Genomic DNA, 24,295 nt, shown 5'->3' with positions numbered 1-24,295 from the left:
TAGAACATAATCATTACAACGCAGTTGAACGCACGCATACCATAATGTCTATTTTCAAAACCTATTTTTAAAGTTGAAAGGTTTAATATATAATAAAAATCGGGTCCTGCACGGGCATTTCGGGTATTCTGCATTGCAGATGCCCGAAACGAGGCCTGCAGCTTTGAAATGGAACCGACCCGTTCCCCGACGGCATGTCAATATTTTGCACCCGACCCGGCTCGGTTCTCGGTTCGGATCTCGGGTATTCGGGTCCGGGTGGACCCGTGCTGCCCTCTAGTATAGAGCTGTCTGGATGTAACAGTATATTTAGGAGTGTGTTACCAGGTGAGGTATAGAGCTGTCTGGATGTAACAGTATATTTAGGAGTGTGTTACCAGGTGAGGTATAGAGCTGTCTGGATGTACAGTATATTTAGGAGTGCGTTACCAGGTGAGGTATAGAGCTGTCTGGATGAACAGTATATTTAGGAGTGTGTTACCAGGTGAGGTATAGAGCTGTCTGGATGAACAGTATATTTAGGGGTGTGTTACCAGGTGAGGTATAGAGCTGTCTGGATGAACAGTATATTTAGGAGTGTGTTACCAGGTGAGGTATAGAGCTGTCTGGATGAACAGTATATTTAGGAGTGTGTTACCAGGTGAGGTATAGAGCTGTCTGGCGACTCGTCCGTCATCCCCTCTGGTATGAGTTTGCCGTTGACTTCGTGGTACTTGATCCCGTTGATGGAACACTCACGGAAGTGCATCTCGTTTTCCGTGAGCGTACCCGTCTTGTCAGTAAACACGTACTCCACCTGGAGGACAAGATTGTATTGATAACACAACATTAATATCAAAGAATGTATGTAAAAAGCTTTCGTGGTACGTTTTCTCTAAAACCTGTGTGCGTGCACGCCTGCGGCCTGCGTCCGAGCGAGTGATGGTCTGTCATTGATTTCACATGGACTCGGGCTACCGTAAGCCCCAGGCCAAGTAAAGGACAGCCGGGGTCTCTCGCTTGGTGTTGGCAGCCCGCCTGGGGCTGTCCTTAACCTGACGCTCACCCTACTCCACAGCGGGGCCAGCAAGCCCTGGGATAAACTTACAGCAGTATAACTGCAGTGACTGTGAACATTCCCTTATCCTTGGACTCAACACTTTCTTTGCCAAAGAAGGGTGGGACCCTGCACTTGGCCCTGGCCCAAGATTAAAGCAAACATATTGCGGGGCGACCTTACCTGTCCCAGCTCTTCGTTGAGGTCCGACGTGTTCACCTGGGCTTTCTGGTCGCTCTCCGCGTGGTACAGGTCCATATCCCAGCCGATGAAAAACGAGCCCAGGAACTTCTGCATCTCCACAGTGACATAGAGCGAGATGGGGATGATGAAGTTGTACAGGACCAGGAACGCCAGGAAGTCTGAGATGAACCTCAAGATCTGACAGACAAAAGAAATAACAGGACAACTTAAGAAAAAAGGGCCAATGAGAAGAGGGGGTTGAGAGAGGTAGAACGCACCAATGAGAAGAGGGGGTTGAGGGAGGTAGAACGCAGCAGAGTGGAGCGCTGCGGGATGTGGGAGGAGAGCAAGGACAGAAGGAAGGTGGTTTCATGAGCACAAGTCTTCAGTTATATGTTTCTTCCCGACAGCACACGGCAAAAAGAGCACGGAAAATAGAGATGGAGGGCAACAGACAGACAGACAGACAGACAGACAGACAGACAGACAGACAGACAGACAGACAGACAGACAGACAGACAGACAGACAGACAGACAGACAGACAGACAGACGGTGACAGACAGACAGACAGACAGACATGTGAGAGCACAAGCACAATATTAGCTGCGATTATTAGCAACCTGTGGGGCATGTTGGGTCTTTGTACACCACAGAGAGAGAGACCAGGGCCCCTGGACTGATTGGTGTTGGGTGTTTTTACACCACAGAGAGAGAGACGACCAGGGCCCCTGGACTGATTGGTGTTGGCAGGCAGGCAGGCGAGCCCAGTGACAGGCACTTCCTCTTACGCCTTGTCATAATATCTAGAGTCTCTGACGGGGCCCACCCTGTGGGGGTGTGTGTGAGTGTGAGTGTGTGTGTGTGTGTGTGTGTGTGTGTGTGTGTGTGTGTGTGTGTGTGTGTGTGTGTGTATGCGCTCAGTGTGGGCTTGAGGCAAAATATACAGTAGTGCCCCATTTATCTCCCCTAACTGTTTTCATCTACTTATCCCTCTCTGGGGCAGAGAGAAGGAGCCCGTTATTATTTGACAGCGAGAACGGCTGGTGGGATGGAGAGAGAGAGAGAGAGAGAGACAGAGAGAGAGAGGAGGGGCTGAGTGAGAGAATGAGCAATATGAGAGAGACATAAATCTAAGAGGTAAGAAGTAAATGAATCAGTTCATCTAAAGCTACCATGTGCTCCATCTTGACCAGTGTTCCTCGTGGGTGTACAACGGTTAGAAAAGCTGTTTCTGCCATAGGCATACTTGGCAAGGCAAGTATGTATGCTTTGCCTTGGTTGACCCCCCCAGTACGGTTGGGATCCTTTATAGGTTTAGGATTTTAACGATTCCATATATATATATATGTATCCCATTTAGACCTGACACCAGATTCTACAAATGTCTTCTAAACAGTTTTCTGAAAAACCCCATGTTTCTATGTCAGTGGTTCTCAAACATTTTCATGTCAAGGACCCCCAAAAATATTATGTAATTGGCCGCCGACCCCCATCTGAAAATATGTTGTTTCAGGGACCCCCCCAGAAGCAAAGATTTGAATTTAAAACGTTCGCTCTGAAAGATTATATTCAAAGATTTGCGCCACATTTTCACGATTTTTCAAAAATAGCTAAAGCAGAACATAATGCTTAAAACACCAAAAGGGGTTCCGGCCCAAAATGGGATATATATATCCCAGGAGTGTGTTTAGGTGCTCACTAATAATCACCCGGAATTTACTTTTTCCACTGCTGAGCGGACGGATCTCTGAGCGTAGTGCGGAGAGAGAGGTGTGCAAATCAAGATGAGCGACAGATCAGGGGGGAACGGAGTGGCTGGGGTGGAACTAACATGAGCGGATAGAACAACCCTGGAGCGTGGATCGTCATTTCCCCCCCACTCCACTCCGCTCGTATAATGCTCTGGAGCCTTTGTCACATATTTTGTCGGGCTTCGGGCCGGCTCGGGCAGAACATCTCTCTGGGAGGTCGTCCTCAGACGAGCCCTCCATCGTCACTTCCAGTCATCCCGGCTCTCCATACATCTGGCCAGTTCGTTGGTGCTTTGCGCTCCTGCATTGCTCGAGTAGATCCACGTATGTTAGCGTGAGACGTCCTTTAGATCGATGTCCGTGTGTTGGTTCCCAGAGCACCAGTTTGCTGGCTGGCAGTTCTTGATGCCTTTGGCAGTGTCCTGCTAGTCTCATGCTAGAACATACTAACTAGTGTATAGGCTACATATACAATAGCAGCCTATATAGCCTTTCTGTGAAGACGGCCTGTGAGAATTAGATTTCATGGATAGAGAATTAGATTCCGTGGATAGAGAATTAGATTCCGTGGATAGAGAATTAGATTCCGTGGCGGCCAGCAACATTGTATATGAAGCATATGGTGAATGAATCCAACAAGATAGAGAAACGTATTTTGAAAGAGTAAATGCAGTGCTGCGGCAGGCAGCCGTCTAACCAGCACAAATCTCGTCCTCCCATCAAAGGCATTGCGCATTCCAAATGAATATGTTAAATCCAATCAATAACCGCCGAGTGGGACAGGCACTTTGAAAAACAGAATGAGCGCAACTGCTATAAGTAAGTTGTGAAAAGGTTGTTCTTCATGATGAATATAGCCAATCATATTTAATGAAGAGAAAAGGGCTGCTGCTGCTGTTCATAAAAATGTTGGGACGGGCCAGGTTTATGAGATATTTCTCGGGCCTCGGGCCAAACTTTTATCAGGCTCAAAATTTTAGGCCTGATTAAAGCTCTAGTCCAGGGACCCTCTAGGTTGCAAAATGTGTATTTTGGATGCTATATTTGGTGAATATTTTTTTTTTTAAATAATATTTATACATTTATAAACAGTGTTCATTGGTGACCAACTAGTGGATTTACTAGTCGACTAGTGTGTGTGCGTGTGTGTGTGTGTGTGTGTGAGAGTGTGTGTGAGAGTGTGTGAGTGTGTGAGTGAGTGAGTGAGTGAGTGAGTGAGTGAGTGAGTGAGTGAGTGAGTGAGTGAGTGAGTGAGTGAGAGAGAGAGAGTGCGTGTGTGCGTGCGTGCGACTGCCTGCCACAGACTCCTACTCTCCATCTCAACCAAGGCACTTTCCATTACCGTAAATTCTCCAGCAGTCGTGGATGTTAAATCTGTCCTCATATGACACCCACACTAGCAAATACAGTAGGAGTGATTTCTAGTGGCTACGAATCACAATAATATGAAAACAGAAAAGATTGCCCAAACATATTTCACCAGCAGCAGCAATAAATAATAATACATCCATAAATATATTTCAATTAAAAAGACAAGCACAATGATTTTGGGGATGATTCAGGTAAAAACTGTACTTTGGGATGCTTCTGGGAGCCCTGGTTTTACAGCGTCTTCGAATAATATATTGCAATTATTTGTATCTATTCTATAGAGGATCATTTCTTGAATACAACTCTATTTTTGCTTTACTGGTTCTCTCAGCATTTTTCCTCTACGGGTTCCTGGGGGGACTGGCTCGGCTCCAGTGCTCCAGTGCTGGATGGTGTACGTGTTGTGTGGAGAACCGTTCTCAAAGCGTGGTCTGGGGACCCGTAGGGTCCTTGAGGGAGTTCCAGGGGGACTGTTACTGTAGGAACCAAACGGCCCCTTATGGGTCTGTAACTCAGAGAGTTACTCTCAGAGTTTTTCTCAACCGTTTCAGACGCGGGGCGGCACGACGGAACCGGCCCGGCCCCCCAGGCGCGTTCCTGGGGGTCTGGATGTTCCAGGGACCCCCGGGAACCCCCACATGGTAACTCTGTCGACTCATTTCTCTACCGTTTCGGACGCAGGGTGGCTCGCCGGAACCGGCCCAGCACACTGGGTGCGTTCCTGTGGGTCTGGAACTTCCGGGGGCCCCCCCGCCCCACCGGGGACCCCCACACGGAGTTGCACCACTCACTTCACACGGGTGGGATTTTCAATATATATTGGCGTTCCAGAGATAGAGGGGTCCGTAGCCTAATGCATGTCAAACTGGGGGTCCTTGAAATTTAAATGGTTGAGAATCACTGCTAGAGCCATAAACATTTTCTCCTTGGCATATATATTTTTTTAAGATTTATTTTTGGCTTTTTGCCTTTATTGTTAGTTACAACTTAAGTGAAGATAGACAGGAAAGAGAGAGCAGGGGAGAGACACGCAGCAACGGTCGTCATGAGCGGGTCTCGAACACACGACGCGCTGTCAGGCCAGAGCCTATATGTGGCATGCGCCTGGACCACTAGGCCAGCGGGCGCCCCGGCATATATTTTCTAATGGGGGTTCCGCAGTGTCAATTTGTGGGGTCCTCGACATGAAAACATTTGAGAACCAGTGGTGTGGAGAACAGTGGGCCAGAGAACCAGTGGTGTGGAGAACAGTGGGCCACAGTGAGAACCAGTGGTGTGGAGAACAGTGGGCCACAGTGAGAACCAGTGGTGTGGAGAACAGTGGGCCAGAGAACCAGTGGTGTGGAGAACAGTGGGCCACAGTGAGAACCAGTGGTGTGGAGAACAGTGGGCCACAGTGAGAACCAGTGGTGTGGAGAACAGTGGGCCACAGTGAGAACCAGTGGTGTGGAGAACAGTGGGCCACAGTGAGAACCAGTGGTGTGGAGAACAGTGGGCCACAGTGAGAACCAGTGGTGTGGAGAACAGTGGGCCACAGTGAACCAGTGGTGTGGAGAACAGTGGGCCACAGTGAACCAGTGGTGTGGAGAACAGTGGGCCACAGTGAACCAGTGGTGTGGAGAACAGTGGGCCACAGTGAGAACCAGTGGTGTGGAGAACAGTGGGCCACAGTGAACCAGTGGTGTGGAGAACAGTGGGCCACAGTGAACCAGTGGTGTGGAGAACAGTGGGCCACAGTGAACCAGTGGTGTGGAGAACAGTGGGCCACAGTGAACCAGTGGTGTGGAGAACAGTGGGCCACAGTGAACCAGTGGTGTGGAGAACAGTGGGCCACAGTGAACCAGTGGTGTGGAGAACAGTGGGCCACAGTGAACCAGTGGTGTGGAGAACAGTGGGCCACAGTGAACCACTGGTGTGGAGAACAGTGGGCCACAGTGTGGAGAACAGTGGGCCACAGTGAACTACTGGTGTGGAGAACAGTGGGCCACAGTGAACCAGTGGTGTGGAGAACAGTGGGCCACAGTGAACCAGTGGTGTGGAGAACAGTGGGCCACAGTGAACCAGTGGTGTGGAGAACAGTGGGCCACAGTGAACCAGTGGTGTGGAGAACAGTGGGCCACAGTGAGAACCAGTGGTGTGGAGAACAGTGGGCCACAGTGAACCACTGGTGTGGAGAACAGTGGGCCACAGTGTGGAGAACAGTGGGCTACAGTGAACTACTGGTGTGGAGAACAGTGGGCCACAGTGTGGAGAACAGTGGGCCACAGTGTGGAGAACAGTGGGCCACAGTGTGGAGAACAGTGGGCCACAGTGTGGAGAACAGTGGGCCACAGTGTGGAGAACAGTGGGCCACAGTGAACTACTGGTGTGGAAAACAGTGGGCCACAGTGAACCACTGGTGTGGAGAACAGTGGGCCACAGTGTGGAGAACAGTGGGCCACAGTGAGAACAGTGGGCCACGGTGCGTCCGTACCTTGCTGCTGTTTCTCTCCTGCTCCGTCTTGTGGTTGTAGAAGGGCTCGTCATACTCCTCCTCGGACTGCCAGGCGTACTTCAGGATGGTGCTGAGGACGGCCTCGAACAGCAAGATGCCCAAGTAAATGAGCAGGTAGGTGTTCATGGACCTGGACGGAGGGATCAATGCAGGCCATTTAGTATGCACGGGGGTTTATCGACGTCATCAACCTCAATGCTGATCATATGGGCGACAATTCATTCACATGTCGGAGTGAGAGAGAGAGAGAGAGAGCAAGAGAGAGAGAGAGAGAGAGCAAGAGAGAGAGAGAGAGAGAGAGAGAGAGAGAGAGAGAGAGAGAGAGAGAGAGAGAGAGAGAGAGAGAGAGCTCACTTCTCCACTGCAGAGCGTTTCTGGGACTTGCACTTGTAGTTTAGGGCCATCTTGGACTCCATCCCTGTATAAACAGCTACACCTGCAAGACAACAAACAGCCTTTAAGCATTGGCACTACTTTACTGTAACATAAGACATATTACTGGATATGGATGGAGATAATACGGCGAGCGTTCCCCCTTAATCCTGTGTCTGTGTGTTTTCCCCCACACAGCACACGTGGGGGAGCGATAGAATTAAAAAAAAACGCTACACGCAGCATGTCTTGAAAAGGTAAGACATAACGAAAAAGGCTGGCAAGGGGGGAACAGGCGGCGGGGGAGGGCGGAGTGTAAGAGGAAAATATATAATGTGCCTCTGAGTCTGACATACCTGTGGTACTCAGACCTGTGTAGAATATTATCCCCAGTGTCAGCGGTCAGCAGAAATGCAGAGCTCCCGTTTATAGTGTCTTGCTAACGGGCAAAAGGCAATGTCAAATGGCTCCAAACAGCGATTTGTACTCCAGAGGGTTGAGAGTCAATGGAGAAGTTGCAAAGGTCATACGTCATTTAATGTGCTTTCACTGTCTTTTTTGTTGTTGTTGCTATTTTGACATACTCTGTTTGGAATGGGTGTCAGCAGCAAAAGGCTAGAAACGGGACATTAATTTCAGAGCTCACCTGGCGTCATCTTAATGCCTTTAATTGGTGGATTTTACCATAATACCTTTTGTCAAGTAGAAAAATGCCCTCTGGTGTAAAATTGCGCATAGCGAAACACTCTTCGTAGTATGCAGGGCTGTATAATTCAGACATAGCCCTGGAAATGATTGGTCCATTCTAGATGTACTGAGGAAACTGAAGCTGGACATTTCGTTTGAGGATCCCATTCAATCTGGCATTCATATCATGAACTCACCAAAAATCTCTTTGGTGTTTTTTAATCTTGCTCCTCGCAGCAACAAATTCTCTGGTCCCAGTGGTCTGATAGAAACACAGATGAAGACAGACGCACACTTCATGTAAATATGCATATTTATGACTTTCATATTATGACTGAATGTTGTGGTTTTCATAGGACTGAATGTTGAGCATGTGCACACGCAGGCACTCACGCAAACAGGGAAAAACTAATGCATCAGTTTGCACACAGGTGGATTGTTATTTAGCAATTATCAATAATCAAGATCATGTGGCGCTGCTCTGCGGCGACATGGGCATGGATCACGCTTGCATGCGGGTCCTTGTCTGAGACAAATTTCTTCCTCGGGAGACAAAATAAAGCTACCTTGAACCTTGAAGAGTGATTTATTTGTCACTCAGTCATACAGGTGAAAGCAGTAAAAATATTGGTGGCATTAATTCATTTTAAGACATTTCATTAACATCCTATCATGCTCTGTGGCATGTATCAACATGCTATAAGCATGCCCAGTTGATGTCGATTTAAGATTTAAAAATCTGGGTTCATTACTGGAGCACGGATGGCAGGAGCCGAGCTGCAGTCACACAAAGTGCTGAACTGGCTTGTGTTTCAATAGGAACAGTGAGTAAAGTGACATCTGCATTTGGAACTATAGGAAAGACATCAGTAAATGGGTTGGAACTTGGAAGTGCACATTTAATGACCGTGATGCTCATGCACTAGCCCATTTTGACCTGAGATCAGATTCTAAAAATGTCATCCTGACAGTTTTCTGAAAAAGCTATGTTTCTATGTCAGTCGTTCTTCGATTTTTCAAAAATAGCAGACCTACAAGCTTGTAGATCTGCTATTTTTCAATAGCTAAAGCATAACATAATGCTAACACCAAAAGGGGTTCCCGCCCAAAATGGGCTAGTACACAATGTAAAGGACAAGCAAAAGAGCAACTCATGGAGGGAGACTGAGAATGTCAATGCAGGATGTGATCAGACTAGTGTCAGCGAGAGCAGTTTATCGACAACCACGTCGAGAGTGATGTTATAATAGAGTTGCATAAAACTCCTCGTTACGAAGACAAATGCACATTCAGTGTGCATTTGTCTTCGTAACGAGGAGTTTACGTTCAGTGGTGCAAAAGCAATAGGCCCTGATCTACAGAGACGTGGTCAGATGAGTCATCCTCAGTAGGTAGGTGAAATGAGGCATAAAACTTCTTCATGTCAAGAACCTCCAACTTAACACTTCTTAGCCTGCGGACCCCCATTTGAAAAGATATGCCAGGGACCCCCATGAGAGATTTTTTTTTTACGGCTCTAGCAGTGATTCTCAACCATTTTAATTTCATGGAACCGCAGTTTGACATGCATTAGGCTGCGGACCCCCACTTAATGACATTTCCATCTCTGGCACCCCAATTGATAGGCCTATTGCAATGTTAATTTAACACTGAGAGTGCACAAATGGAACCAAATGGACCCATTGGGGTCCATTTGGTTCCATTTGTACACTCTCTGAGTTACAGAGACCCATTAAGGTCCATTTGATTCCCAAGTAAATGATCTATCATTTAGCTGGGGACCCCCTGGAACTCCCTCTAGGACTCCTGTAGAGAACAGTACAGGTGTCCCTGAATGCTGTACCCCGGCATTGAGGGGTCTGGTGGCTCTGGTTATTCTATGGGGGGCAATGCTGCCGCTCGAGGGGAGCTTTGATTAGCGGTAAGCCAACTTGATAGTATTATCATTAAATAGAGCACTAATTAACACGTTAATGCCGTCGTTGGCGGTGTGGGATCTCATTAAAAAGGCGTTAAAGAAGTCCTTAGCCAAGAATGAGTTAACCAGCGCTCTCCACCACCACCAACCATCAAGACACCAAATGGGGGAATAATCAGCTTCAGATCCCAAGGTGAACTGATTCGTCACCCGTCTTGTATGCACAATATATACACATAATATGTAAATGTTCTCTGGTTGTGGTACTGTAGCTTGCTTGTTGCCGCCGATGATTCTGGCCTCACCTGACATTCTCCTCGCCTTGGTGGGTCACTGTGATCCGACCGACGAACCTGGAAAACACAGGAAGCATTCCCGCTGAGTGAATCTGAAGAGACAGCTATGGATGCAGATAGACAGTTAGGAGATAGGAGGAAGGCGTGAAATGAAGACAAAAGGTAGGATCACAAAAGAGACAAACAGTGTGTGTGTGTGTGTGTGCGTGTGCGTGTGTGTGTGTGTGTGACAGACAGACAGACAGAGAGAGACAGAGAGAGACAGAGAGAGAGAGAGTGTGAGAGAGAGAGAGATGTGTGATGGAAAACCCTCTAGCTAAACAATCTACTGAGCTAAAAATACATTAGTCATCAGCTGACAATGATGAGAAGAAGTGTGGTAGTGGAGTGAGTGGAGAGGAGAGGAGAGGAGAGGAGAGGAGAGAGGGTCCTGCATGCCGGGTGAACTATAGAAGTCACCATGGTGGACTTGGGGGCCATTTAACACCAATACATAAGCCCTATTTGAATGTTTGTCTACCTGTACAGGTCGGCGTCAGGTTGTTGACACTCCACCACAGCCTGGAGAGCCTCCAGTCTGGACACTGACTGACAAACTGCTGTCTCTGCAACGGAGTAGTTGGTCTAAAATCGCGCGCACACACACACACACACACACACACACACACACACACACACACACACACACACACACACACACACACACACACACACACACACACACACACACACACACACACACACACACACACACACACACACACACACACACACACACACACACACACACACACACACACACACACACACACACACACACACACACACACACACACACACACACACACACAGAGAGAGAGAGAGAGAGAGTGTGTGAATACTGGGGGAAAGAGAATAGTCACAGTGCAGTAGGTGTCCACAAAGAGACAAAGCAGCGAGTCATCATTTCCACTTCATCCGTGGCAAATATCCTATTCCAAGTTAAGAAAGAGATAAGTCTTCTCCTCTGCAGAAGAGTGGAATATGACCCGACCATGAAACCAAATAGAGAATAATATACCTCACATGTTGACCGGACCATGAAACCAAATAGTTAAGGACGGGGACACCGACTGGAGAAACCAGACTTGGGGGCAGTCGGGGACAAAAGCCACAATATCAGGAATTAAACAGCACTTGGGAATTGGAACTGATGATAAAGAAATGAGCAGACCAAATTGAACGCTATCAAATTGAAGCCGATAAATGAGTACTTTCTCCTCATTGGATGAAATTGGCAATGCTCCCGAAAATGTATATTCTATTTATTAAAGTGATGGTGTAGGAGTGCAGGAACGAGAGACGATGTATTCCTCTTTGAAGAGCCAAGTAGTACTCTGTTCATTTCAACAGAAAAACAATAACAACAGACCTGTCGCACAGGTAATTACGACATCATCTCGGAGGTTGAGGTGTGCGTGTATTAACTCCAAAAGGTAACAACACTATGCATTGCATTAAAGGAAATACTGCCTCTGGCAGTGAATTATGACTGTACTTATTAACTGTCCTGTGTGTATATCCACCACAATGGAGTGATTGGGTGACCCCCTTTTACACTCTATAGCAGTGGTTCTCAAACTATGAGTCGCGACACCAATTGGGATCGTGGGATGGCGACAGTTGGATCGTGCATAGACAACTTAACTTAACCTTTTAATTTATTTTTTATAAAGAAAGGAGAAAAAATAAAATAAAGTACAGTCATGGCCGGTGTGAAGAGGACGTTGAAGACAGTAGAGACAACACACAAGCCCTTAGACAGGCACAAAGGAACTTCTTTTTGCTGCTCATCAACAGTTGCGGAGTGTCACTTAGGTCCCACTCCAATTGCCGTCTCCACCAAGGTGAACAGAGGGCGGAGGAGAGGTTCCAGCCTCAAAGACAGTACAGACTACAGAGCACTGGGGCAAGTAATGGAAGGGAGGTGGAAGTGCCTGTTTACATGCTAATTCAAGCTGGGGTCTGATTGCCAGCAGCCCTGGTCTGATCGGTCCAGTGCTATAAATGTTTGCTGAACCTCTCCTCAGAATGAAGCTCAAATCTTGGTGGAAGGATGCAGGATCGGACGGTAAGCGCTACACACTCCAACATTGGCTGGTGAAGATTAAGTAAGTAAGCCTTGCCGAGCCATGAGGCCCATAGGGGCAGGAACCCATCTCCTGTTTCTGTAGCGTAAGACAGCTTGATGTACAAGTACACCCCCCTAGACATGACGCTAGTATGTCACAGGGACTCATCCCCAATCCAACCCTGGTGCATGTTACTAATTCTAACTTTATTTCTTCCATAGAAACCCTACTGGGCCTTCCTTCCTATACCTAATGAAAACCCTACTGGGCCTTCCTTCCTATACCTAATGAAAACCCTACTGGGCCTTCCTTCCTATACCTAATGAAAACCCTACTGGGCCTTCCTTCCTATACCTAATGAAAACCCTACTGGGCCTTCCTTCCTATACCTAATGAAAACAGAATAAAACCCTACTGGGCCTTCCTTCCTATACCTAATGAAAACCCTACTGGGCCTTCCTTCCTATACCTAATGAAAACCCTACTGGGCCTTCCTTCCTATACCTAATGAAAACCCTACTGGGCCTTCCTTCCTATACCTAATGAAAACAGAATCCCTACTGGGCCTTCCTTCCTATACCTAATGAAAACAGAATAAAACCCTACTGGGCCTTCCTTCCTATACCTAATGAAAACCCTACTGGGCCTTCCTTCCTATACCTAATGAAAACCCTACTGGGCCTTCCTTCCTATACCTAATGAAAACAGAATAAAACCCTACTGGCCTTCCTTCCTATACCTAATGAAAACAGAATAAAACCCTACTGGACCTTCCTTCCCACCATCTGCCTTGTTTTATTTAAGGTTACCCCCTGTATCTCATTGCCTCTTTCTAACCTGCTCTCTGTCTTGGGGCTAAAATTAATAATAATTAATAATGATTAGTTTCAGATTTCCAAGTTGAAAGGGAATGTTCTTTTTAATTCTCTCGTCTCTTCTCCTCACCTGCCTGCAGGCAGTTACCTAAATGATCTCTAATCAGAATGCCACTGCCTCCATTACGGCTTATTTATATTGGCTGGTGGAACCATCTAATGATTGCAAATGGCAACCTTTCCTTAGAAAAGGGTTACGTGGATCTTTACCCCTTGTCATTTCTGTACATTTTGTTTTAAGGATTAAACACACTAAACTGACTTGGCTTACAGTCTACACTGGGAGTGGGAGATGTCTCGGTATGTGTTAAAGATTGCTCCCGAACGCACACCCTAGAGCTGACAAACAGTTGATGGCACTGTTCTGCGCCTGCGTAACAGAAGTAAATCTCCTACCATACCCCTCACTGTAAGGTGACTTACTCTGTAATGAATGTAGTAGTCCAGCATGCTCCTGCAGTGGGTGGGGTTTTACAAGTGTTTTGTTCGTCTGCAACATTGACATTGAACGTGACATTCTTTTGCCTTAAGTGAGTGCAGTGTCTCTGTCTCTCTCTCTCTACCTCTTGTACTAAACTCACGAGAGGAGCTACTGTATCAACCATTTCAAATGAAAGGATCTATCAATACAATTATGATGTACTTTTAACCCAATCCAAGCCATCAACAAGATATCTTGAGGAAAGCTATTATTACCATCTGAGCCATCCACAAGGAACCCTGGGGGTCCCCGGACCCCACTTTGGGAACCACCGCACGACAGTACAGCTCTCCCACAACCTCAATACACGACAGTACAGCTCTCCCACAACCCCAATACACGACAGTACAGCTCTCCCACAACCCCAATACACTACAGTACAGCTCTCCCACAACCCCAATACACGACAGTACAGCTCTCCAACAACCCCAATACACTACAGTACAGCTCTCCCACAACCCCAATACACGACAGTACAGCTCTCCAACAACCCCAATACACTACAGTACAGCTCTCCCACAACCCCAATACACTACAGTACAGCTCTCCCACAACCCCAATACACGACAGCACAGCTCTCCCACAACCCCAATACACGACAGTACAGCTCTCCCACAACCCCAATACACGACAGTACAGCTCTCCCACAACCCCAATACACGACAGTACAGCTCTCCCACAACCCCAATACACGACAGTACAGCTCTCCCACAACCCCAATACACGACAGTACAGCTCTCCCACAACCCCAATACACGACAGTACAGCTCTCCCACAACCCCAATACACGACAGTACAGCTCTCCCACAACCCCAATACACGACAGTACAGCTCTCCAACAACCCCAATACAATACACGACAGTACAGCTCTCCCACAACCCCAATACACTACAGTACAGCTCTACCACAACCCCAATACACGACAGTACAGCTCTCCCACAACCCCAATACAATACACGACAGTACAGCTCTCCCACAACCCCAATACACGACAGTACAGTCTACCACAACCCCAATACACGACAGTACAGCTCTCCCACAACCCCAATACAATACACGACAGTACAGCTCTCCCACAACCCCAATACAATACACGACAGTACAGCTCTCCCACAACCCCAATACACGACAGTACAGCTCTACCACAACCCCAATACACGACAGTACAGCTCTCCCACAACCCCAATACAATACACGACAGTACAGCTCTCCCACAACCTCAATACACTACAGTACAGCTCTCCCACAACCCCAATACACGACAGTACAGCTCTACCACAACCCCAATACACGACAGTACAGCTCTCCCACAACCCCAATACACGACAGTACAGCTCTACCTCCACAACCCCATTACACGACAGTACAGCTCTCCCACAACCCCATTACACGACAGTACAGCTCTCCCACAACCCCAATACACGACAGTACAGCTCTCCCACAACCCCAATACACGACAGTACAGCTCTCCCACAACCCCAATACACAACAGTACAGCTCTCCCACAACCCCAATACACGACAGTACAGCTCTACCACAACCCCAATACACGACAGTACAGCTCTCCCACAACCCCAATACACGACAGTACAGCTCTCCCACAACCCCAATACACGACAGTACAGCTCTCCCACAACCCCAATACAATACACGACAGTACAGCTCTCCCACAACCCCAATACAATACACGACAGCTCTCCCACAACCCCAATACAATACACAACAGTACAGCTCTCCCACAACCCCAATACAATACAATACACTACAGCTCTCCCACAACCCCAATACAATACACTACACTACTGCTCTCCCACAACCCCAATACAATACACAACAGTACAGCTCTCCCACAACCCCAATACAATACACTACAGCTCTCCCACAACCCCAATACAATACACTACAGCTCTCCCACAACCCCAATACAATACACTACACGACAGCTCTCCCACAACCCCAATACAATACACTACACTACTGCTCTCCCACAACCCCAATACACTACACGACAGCTCTCCCACAACCCCAATACAATACACTACACTACTGCTCTCCCACAACCCCAATACACTACACTACTGCTCTCCCACAACCCCAATACAATACACTACAGCTCTCCCACAACCCCAATACAATACACTACAGCTCTCCCACAACCCCAATACAATACACTACAGCTCTCCCACAACCCCAATACAATACACAACACTACAGCTCTCCCACAACCCCAATACAATACACTACAGTACAGCTCTCCCACAACCCCAATACAATACACTACAGTACAGCTCTCCCACAACCCCAATACAATACACTACAGTAAAGCTCTCCAACAACCCCAATACAATACACTACAGTACAGCTCTCCCACAACCCCAATATACACTACAGTATAGTCGGTGTTCTCCATTTAGATGTTTGTTTGTCAGCCCACTATAGGCTAGCCAAACAGTTGTTTCTTTGTGTTAGCTACAGTAGATAGCGTGACGAAGCACAAGTCTGAAACCAGTGTGCGTGTGTTTGTTTTTGTTAAGGATCAGCAAACAGTGTCCATTGCCTAATCTTAAAAGGAGCATGGTGCAGTGCCACACCAGGAGTTTTTGTTGTTGTTGAATATGTCTATTGGCTTAACAACGTAATACACATACAGTACACATGCTGCATGTCTTAAAAGCCTACGATATAAGATCTCCACATTTTACGTTTGCTTTTACATTTCATTTGAATGTAGTACATTTGGCAACTTAAACATGTCAGCCCTGTCCTGCCCAGCCCTGCTGACAAATTATGATAATAGTGTAGTAAAGGAGTGGTTGGGCTGGAGTTAATCTGGAGTTAAGACCTGAGACCTACCGGTATATCTAAAAATGATTCTAAAAACAGTTTTGTGAAAAACTATGCATCGTTGCTGTCAGTATCTCTTAGCAATATTTTAACTTTTTGAGTTTTTTTGTAAATGAATGCCTTACTTGATCATAATTCAATAATTTTGTATCATTTCAAAGTTTACCCCATGGATCACCATTTTGCCAATTTTGATAACAATTTTCATAACGAAGTCAAATCAAGTGCGCACTGCACTATTTTGACCACATAGCACACCGTACACCTCCCCTGCACACATAATACCATCAGCTCTCTCGCTTCCTAGATCACAATTTAGGCATTTAGCAGACGCTCTTAATCCAGAGCGATTTACAATAAGTAAGAACAAAAAACATGGTAATACATCAAAACATAAAAAGTCATCATGAATCCTACGTAAGCTTAAGAACCTAACAGTGGAATATCTATCTATATAGTGTATACACTATAGAGTGCTATGTCTACATAAAGTTTCATTTAAGTTACATAAATTGAGCCTGTGCATACGCCTGTAGGAGGTCGAGGCCAGGGCAAGTACTATGGCAAGTGCTATGGGCTAAGATGGAGTCTGAAGAGGTGCGTTTTCAGACTGCGGTGGAAGATCGGGAGTGAATCTGCAGTTCTGATTGTAATGGGAAGTGCATTCCATAGTTTTGGAGCCAGAAGGGAGAAGAGTTTGGGACGTGTGGAGCGTTGTCCCGGCGTTTTAGCGAAGGTACAAGATATGGCGGTGCCATACCTTTGGTTGCTTTGAATGCCAGCATCAGAGTTTTGTACTCTGTGTGGGCAGCGACCGGGAGCCAATGGAGGGAACGGAGAAGGGGAGTGACGTGAGAATTTTGGAGAGCATTATCAGACCGTGAAATATAATAATAATTACAGTGCAGTCGAACAGAGATATGCTTTGATGCTTCAAATTCAACGTCATTCAATCTTCCACCGTCGTCTGAAAACCCACCTCTTCAGACTCCATTTTAGCCCGTAGCACTTGCCGTAGCACTTGCCCTATAGCCTCAGCGACCTTACAGGCGTATGCAAAGCCTAAACTTAAGTAACTTAGATAGATTTTATGTAGACATAGTATATATATACAGTATATAGTATATATGCATAGTTTCATTACATAGATATTCCACTGTTAGGGTCTTAGCTTACGTACAATACATGATGACTGTTTTTGATGTATTTGATGTATCTTGCTTACTGTAAATCGCTCTGGATTAAGAGCGAGAGAGACGCAGGGAGGAGGGCTGAGTGTGTGTCAGACGTGCTGACTAGGCGACTGGGCGCTCAACCCTCAGAGCGGGTCGAGCTTCTTGTTATTATTATTGCTGCTGGTGAAATATGTTTGGGCAATCCTTTCTGTTTTCAATCATATATTGTGATTCGTAGCCACTAGAAATCACTCCTACTGTATAAGATCTGATTGCCAGGGACAGTGGAAGTAGCTAGTAGTGTGGGTGTCATATGAGGACAGATTGCCAGGGACAGTGGAAGTAGCTAGTAGTGTGGGTGTCATATGAGGACAGATTGCCAGGGACAGTGGAAGTAGCTAGTAGTGTGGGTGTCATATGAGGACAGATTGCCAGGGACAGTGGAAGTAGCTAGTAGTGTGGGTGTCATATGAGGACAGATTGCCAGGGACAGTGGAAGTAGCTAGTAGTGTGGGTGTCATATGAGGACAGATTGTCAGGGACAGTGGAAGTAGCTAGTAGTGTGGGTGTCATATGAGGACAGATTGCCAGGGACAGTGGAAGTAGCTAGTAGTGTGGGTGTGGGTGTCATATGAGGACAGATTTAACATGCATGACTGCTGGAGAATTTACGCTAATGGAAAGTCCCTTGGTTGAGATGGAGAGTTGGAGCCTGTGGCAGACACACAGTCTGCCAAAGGCAGTCACGCGCGCATGTGCATCATGTTTGTGTGTATTTTACTACAAAGCAGACTATAACAGCCAAACCTTTTAAATAAAATTATGGTTTGGACTTATTTTGTTTTCAGTGTTTTTTATTTTTGAGTGGTGCAACCACTCCATTACACAGCTATGTGTGTCCCTGGGTCTGTCTGTCTGCCCCTGGGTCTGTCTGTCCATGCACGAAAATAGCTTGGTTGGTAACTCCAATTGATGCCAGGGTTTAAGTTATTTTTGCAAGAGATTCCAAGAATCGCCGGAAACGGCCCGGCCTCCTGGCCGCATTTCTGGGGGTCTGGATGTTCCAGGGACCCCCGGGGACCCCCACACAGTAACTATGTCATTTCTCGACCGTTTCGGACGCGGGGCGGCACCCTGGCCACGTTACTGTGGGTCTGGAACTTCCCGGACCCCACGGGGACCCCACACGGAGTTGCACCACTCACTTCAGGATTGGAGAATCCCATGTGATTCTGATCCCAATGATTACCATGACCAAAACCAAACATTATGATGCTAGAGCAGCAACAACATGACCAAAACCAAACATAATGATGCTAGAGCAGCAACAACATGACCAAAACCAAACATAATGATGCTAGAGCAGCAACAATATGACCAAAACCAAACATAATGATGCTAGAGCAGCAACAACATGACCAAAACCAAACATAATGATGCTAGAGCAGCAACAATATGACCAAAACCAAACATAATGATGCTAGAGCAGCAACAACATGACCAAAACCAAACATAATGATGCTAGAGCAGCAACAATATGACCAAAACCAAACATAATGATGCTAGAGCAGCAACAATATGACCAAAACCAAACATTATGATGCTAGAGCAGCAACAACATGACCAAAACCAAACATAATGATGCTAGAGCAGCAACAACATGACCAAAACCAAACATAATGATGCTAGAGCAGCAACAACATGACCAAAACCAAACATAATGATGCTAGAGCAGCAACAACATGACCAAAACCAAACATAATGATGCTAGAGCAGCAACAACATGACCAAAACCAAACATAATGATGCTAGAGCAGCAACAACATGACCAAAACCAAACATAATGGACCAAAACCGAAAAATAATCGGTGACTATCTACTTTCACCATAGCAGGGGAGAGTGGCTTTTTTTTCCCATTCAACCTTTATTTAAATTCTCGGAGAGACCATTGAGGGGAACCCCTCATTTACAATGATGCCGAGATTACATATAAACAATTAAAAAGTAGTAATACAACAACAACTAGAAAAAGTGCCCTTCCGGGCACAGGTCTCCACCAGTGTGTGTGATGTTTGGCAAAATGTGTAGGAGTAATATATAAACGTGTGTGTGTGTGTGTGTGTGTGTGTGTGTGTGTGTGTGTGTGTGTGTGAGACGTGGCTGCGTTGAGTAGTTGTGGCGATTTGTACAAAACGGGTACAAAGCGGGCTACTCCTGAAAAGTTTAGAAGCCAATCGTAGCCAATGAGGGTGGATTATGAGAAATCAAACAAACCCGTCTTGATCACATGACTATGGAGAACATGTGTACTGATTTGCGTGAAATTTGGATAAAATCTGAAGGAGTAATATTAGAAAATGTGTTTTACATATGTCGGCCTCCTGGTGGCGCTATAAAGAGCAGATGTGAAAAATTCCAGGCAAAGGTTTTTCCTTGGCCTCTAGGGAGTTGGCATACAAAGTTATCCACAGATCCATGCAGTTAGAGGTAAAAACACTTTTCGGCCAGTTATAGCGCCACCATGAGGCTGAGTTGAAAATGTTCATGTGGCATTTCTTCCTCGGCCTAGTGGGAATGTGCGTGCACAATTTCACGGAAATCACACGATGTGTTCATGATTTGCAGCATTTTGTTTGAAACTGAGCACTCCTGCGAACTTTGGAAGCCAATCTTAGCCAATCAGGATGGAGTCTGAGAAATCTGAAAGACCTGTTTCGTTGAATGGCTCTAGAGAGACTGTGTACCAATTTGTGTGATGTTTGGACAAAATCTGTAGGTGTACTGTCCAAAAACTTGTTTTGCACAAAGCGGCCTCCTGGTGGCGCTATAACAGGCCGTTCTGGAAAATGTGGGGCAGAGGTTCATCGTTGGCATTCAGGGAGTGTGTGTGCAAAGTTTGGCATCGACCGGGTTAACGGTGCCGGAGATTAGCTGGTAACAGACGGACGGACACACACACACACACACGGACACACGGACGGAGTGCAAAACATACTCTCTCCCCATGCCTTCGGCCTGGTGGAGACAATTAGTTACAACAATCCGTTAAAACAATTATATATTCAGCTTCAGTTAAAACAGCTACATACAGGTGATGGACGGTTATCGAGTATATTCCTAAAATGACCAATTGATGCCAGGGTTTTAAGTTTAAGTTCTTGTTGCAAGAGATTCCAAGAATCAGGTGCACCGATGCTGAAAGCAGCCTTTCCAAGTCCAGAGTTGGCAAAAGGGACCAGAAGGCCAAGCCAATCACTGGAGCGACTTACAATGCTAGGTTTCTGAGGTAACATGGATGAAATATATGATGGTAATTTTCCGACCAGGGCGTTATGCATATATGAAGAGCTTTACATGTTTAACCAGAAGGCACGCCCATGTAGACATAGACAAAGATTGCCAGCAGTACTGTGTCAAGTACATGTGTATTCCATACATATTACATTCATGTTTGCACTCAAATGCACATATCAAAATATACTGTATTACAATCGACACTAAACAGTCTACAAGAGTTAGAAAAAAACAAGAACATCCAGATGCTCACAGGAGATATAAAAATATATGTATAGTAAAAAGAGTCAATGGTGCTCAAAGATCAAACATGATTAAAACATGTCGGGTCACTCAGGAGTAAAAAGGAGGGACAGCTCCTTGAATTATTAAAAAGCAAATGCCAACATGTTTCAACCTCAGAAGGTCTTCGCCGGGGCAACATGAAATATAGAGACTATAGTAGTGGAACACGTGAGAAGAGTTGTTCCATTTCTCAACGGGAAAAGGATAAACACCCCCCCCCCCCCCCACACACACACACACACACACACACACACACACACACACAATTGCAATTCATTTTACAGGGAAACAAATATAACGGGGTTGACAAACTGGCCACTCGTGGTCAGTTTATGTACATGGCCCAGGCTTCCAAATGTCAGTATGGCAAATCTACATCGATACCCAAGGTTTGTTATGATTCTAAGTAATGGACGCGCTCGCGCACATAAGCGCGCACACACACACACACACACACACACACACACCTTGAGGTTGGTCTCTCCGTCGAGGCTGGTCGTCGTGATGTGACAGGTGCCATCTGCTCGGTCTGAGGACAGCAACGCCAGGTCAGCTGGGAACGTCTCATCTTTAGCCACACGCACTATGTCCCCCACCTAGAGGTACAGTACACACACACACACACACACATCCATAGGACTGTCACTATGTCCCCCACCTAGAGGTACATTACACACACACACACATCCATAGGACTGTCACTATGTCCCCCACCTAGAGGTACATTACACACACACACACATCCATAGGACTGTCACTATGTCCCCCACCTAGAGGTACATTACACACACACACACACACATCCATAGGACTGTCACTATGTCCCCCACCTAGAGGTACAGTACACACACACACACACACACACACACACACACACATCCATAGGACTGTCACTATGTCCCCCACCTAGAGGTACATTACACACACATCCATAGGACTGTCACTATGTCCCCCACCTAGAGGTACATTACACACACACACACACATCCATAGGACTGTCACTATGTCCCCCACCTAGAGGTACATTACACACACACACACACATCCATAGGACTGTCACTATGTCCCCCACCTAGAGGTACATTACACACACACACACATCCATAGGACTGTCACTATGTCCCCCACCTAGAGGTACATTACACACACACACACATCCATAGGACTGTCACTATGTCCCCCGCCTAGAGGTACAGTACACACACATCCATAGGTGGGGCAGGTTTAGCCTCTAATTCTGCTTCACTCCTTTAATAGCAATGTGGTTCTTTGTAAAACATGTTCTCCAGTAAAGTGGAATGCTCCAGCCCAGCCCGTCTTACTTACCCTGATGTTCTTGGATTTGGTTTGGACCAGACTTCCACTGCGAACCACAAACACTGGAGCGCCGTTCACCTCGTTGTCCGCCTTATGTCTCAGCCAATCCTCATAGCCCTATAGGAGAGAAATCAGCCAATGACCAGACAGCCTTATGTCTCAGCCAATCCTCATAGCCCTATAGGAGAGAAATCAGCCAATGACCAGACAGCCACAGTGACTGACAGATGTCTCAGCCAATCCTCAAAGCCCTTAAATGAAAGTCAGCCAATGACTGATCAACCGCAGCGGCTGACAGTCACTCCAGTCCACCGGAGTCTCTGCAGAGCAGATAGAGGGGGAAAGATCACACCACAGTATCTTAAACATTTCATTGTAGCTAAGTTACAAGTGTCAAAATGAATAAATAAATAAAACCTCTCATTGGTGTGGTCGCCTATAGGCAAGCAAACTATTGTTATTGCACTCCAGCACTTAAATCACTGGAAACGTTTAAAAAAACGTTTAAATCGTGCAATAACTCTCTATTCTCCCCCCCGATTGGCCAGCGGTTTGGAACTCTTCCCAAGGCATTTGTGGGCTTTGCCCTGATCTGATCAAACAGCATACGGTGACATACCCAACTCAAGTCTTCTAATTGAACAATATTCCTATAGAGCAGTGGTTTTCAACCAGTGGTCCGGGGACCACCAGTGGTCCTTGAAGGGATTCCAGGTGGTCCCCAGCTAAATGATGGAGTTGGTAACCAAATGGACCTACATATTCTAAGTTTGGGGTCTGATAGGCTGAATGTCATCAAATGGTGGCCCGTGGCTCAAACACCCAATAAATAATGGGCCTTGATATGAAAAGGGTTGAAAACCGTCTGCTATAGAGATAGGCAACCACACTTCACAATTCCACAAGATTTCATCTTCGTAGTTTATATTGAATTTGATATCTTGAAGCCCCTGCAGGGTTAAAGGGGTCCTATGATGGGATGCATTTCCTTACTTTCCGTCATATATATAATGTTACAATGTTGGACGTTCGTATCAAATGTGGCCAAAGTTTAAAATAATAAGGTTAAGAATGATGAAGTCCTCTACTAGAATCCCTGAATAACAACTTGGTAATGAGCATAATACCGGAGGCGGTGGCAGTGGTTATTAAAAGTACACTGACAACCACTGTATTTATTATCAGGGCCGTTTACATTACTGTAGTTCCATATTTGCACAAAGAGAGGAAGTTAAGTGTGTGTGTGTGTGTGTGTGTGTGTGTGTGTGTGTGTGTGTGTGTGTGTGTGTGTGTGTGTGTGTGTGTGTGTGTGTGTGTTCTTTCTCACCTGTTTAATGGCAGTTACTGTGATGACAAAGAAGAGAGGCAGGCCGCTGGTGACTGGGGAAGTAGGGGTGTCTATCATCAACTAGAGACAAAGACACAGAGAGAGAGGAACGCATCAAAATGAGAAGTATACAGCAAGCCAAGGATTGGTTACAGACAGACAGACAGACAGACAGACAGACAGACAGACAGACAGACAGACAGACAGACAGACAGACAGACAGACAGACAGACAGACAGGCCTGAGTTATGTTTTGGTGACAGAAACCAGACGCCAAGCCCAGCTGAGGTTTCTGTGAATACAGCAAACAAAGCTATTGATTCATAACAACAAGAAGCTCAGTAGTAAACTAGCTTTGTCACCGTGTCAACCTTTTTCTTTTCATCCGAGTCATCCATTCACTGTTCCAAAGGTCAGTACTGGCAACCTTACAATTCCAGCAGGTATCCATCGTCAAACCTCTAAAAGGCTCTAC

At 46.3% G+C, this 24,295-nt stretch overlaps 1 protein-coding gene across 1 annotated transcript in view; it reads right to left on the bottom strand.

Moving 5' to 3' along the window:
- Positions 1-24,295, bottom strand: part of atp11b (ATPase phospholipid transporting 11B) — a 206,604-nt gene that overhangs the window by 166,681 nt on the left and 15,628 nt on the right. Inside the window, exons 4-13 of the mRNA XM_079504887.1 lie at positions 23,821-23,901; positions 22,503-22,610; positions 21,644-21,772; positions 10,630-10,733; positions 10,119-10,166; positions 8,093-8,157; positions 7,191-7,272; positions 6,816-6,966; positions 1,220-1,417; positions 638-796 (exon numbers count right to left, since the gene is read on the bottom strand). Of these exons, the coding sequence (XP_079361013.1) occupies positions 638-796; positions 1,220-1,417; positions 6,816-6,966; positions 7,191-7,272; positions 8,093-8,157; positions 10,119-10,166; positions 10,630-10,733; positions 21,644-21,772; positions 22,503-22,610; positions 23,821-23,901 (1,125 nt within the window). The remainder of the gene's footprint in view (positions 1-637; positions 797-1,219; positions 1,418-6,815; positions 6,967-7,190; positions 7,273-8,092; positions 8,158-10,118; positions 10,167-10,629; positions 10,734-21,643; positions 21,773-22,502; positions 22,611-23,820; positions 23,902-24,295) is intronic.

This window comes from Electrona antarctica, assembly GCF_951216825.1.
Source record: "Electrona antarctica genome assembly, chromosome: 7".
NCBI lineage: Eukaryota > Metazoa > Chordata > Actinopteri > Myctophiformes > Myctophidae > Electrona > Electrona antarctica.
This window is presented reverse-complemented; position numbering and strand designations above follow the sequence as displayed.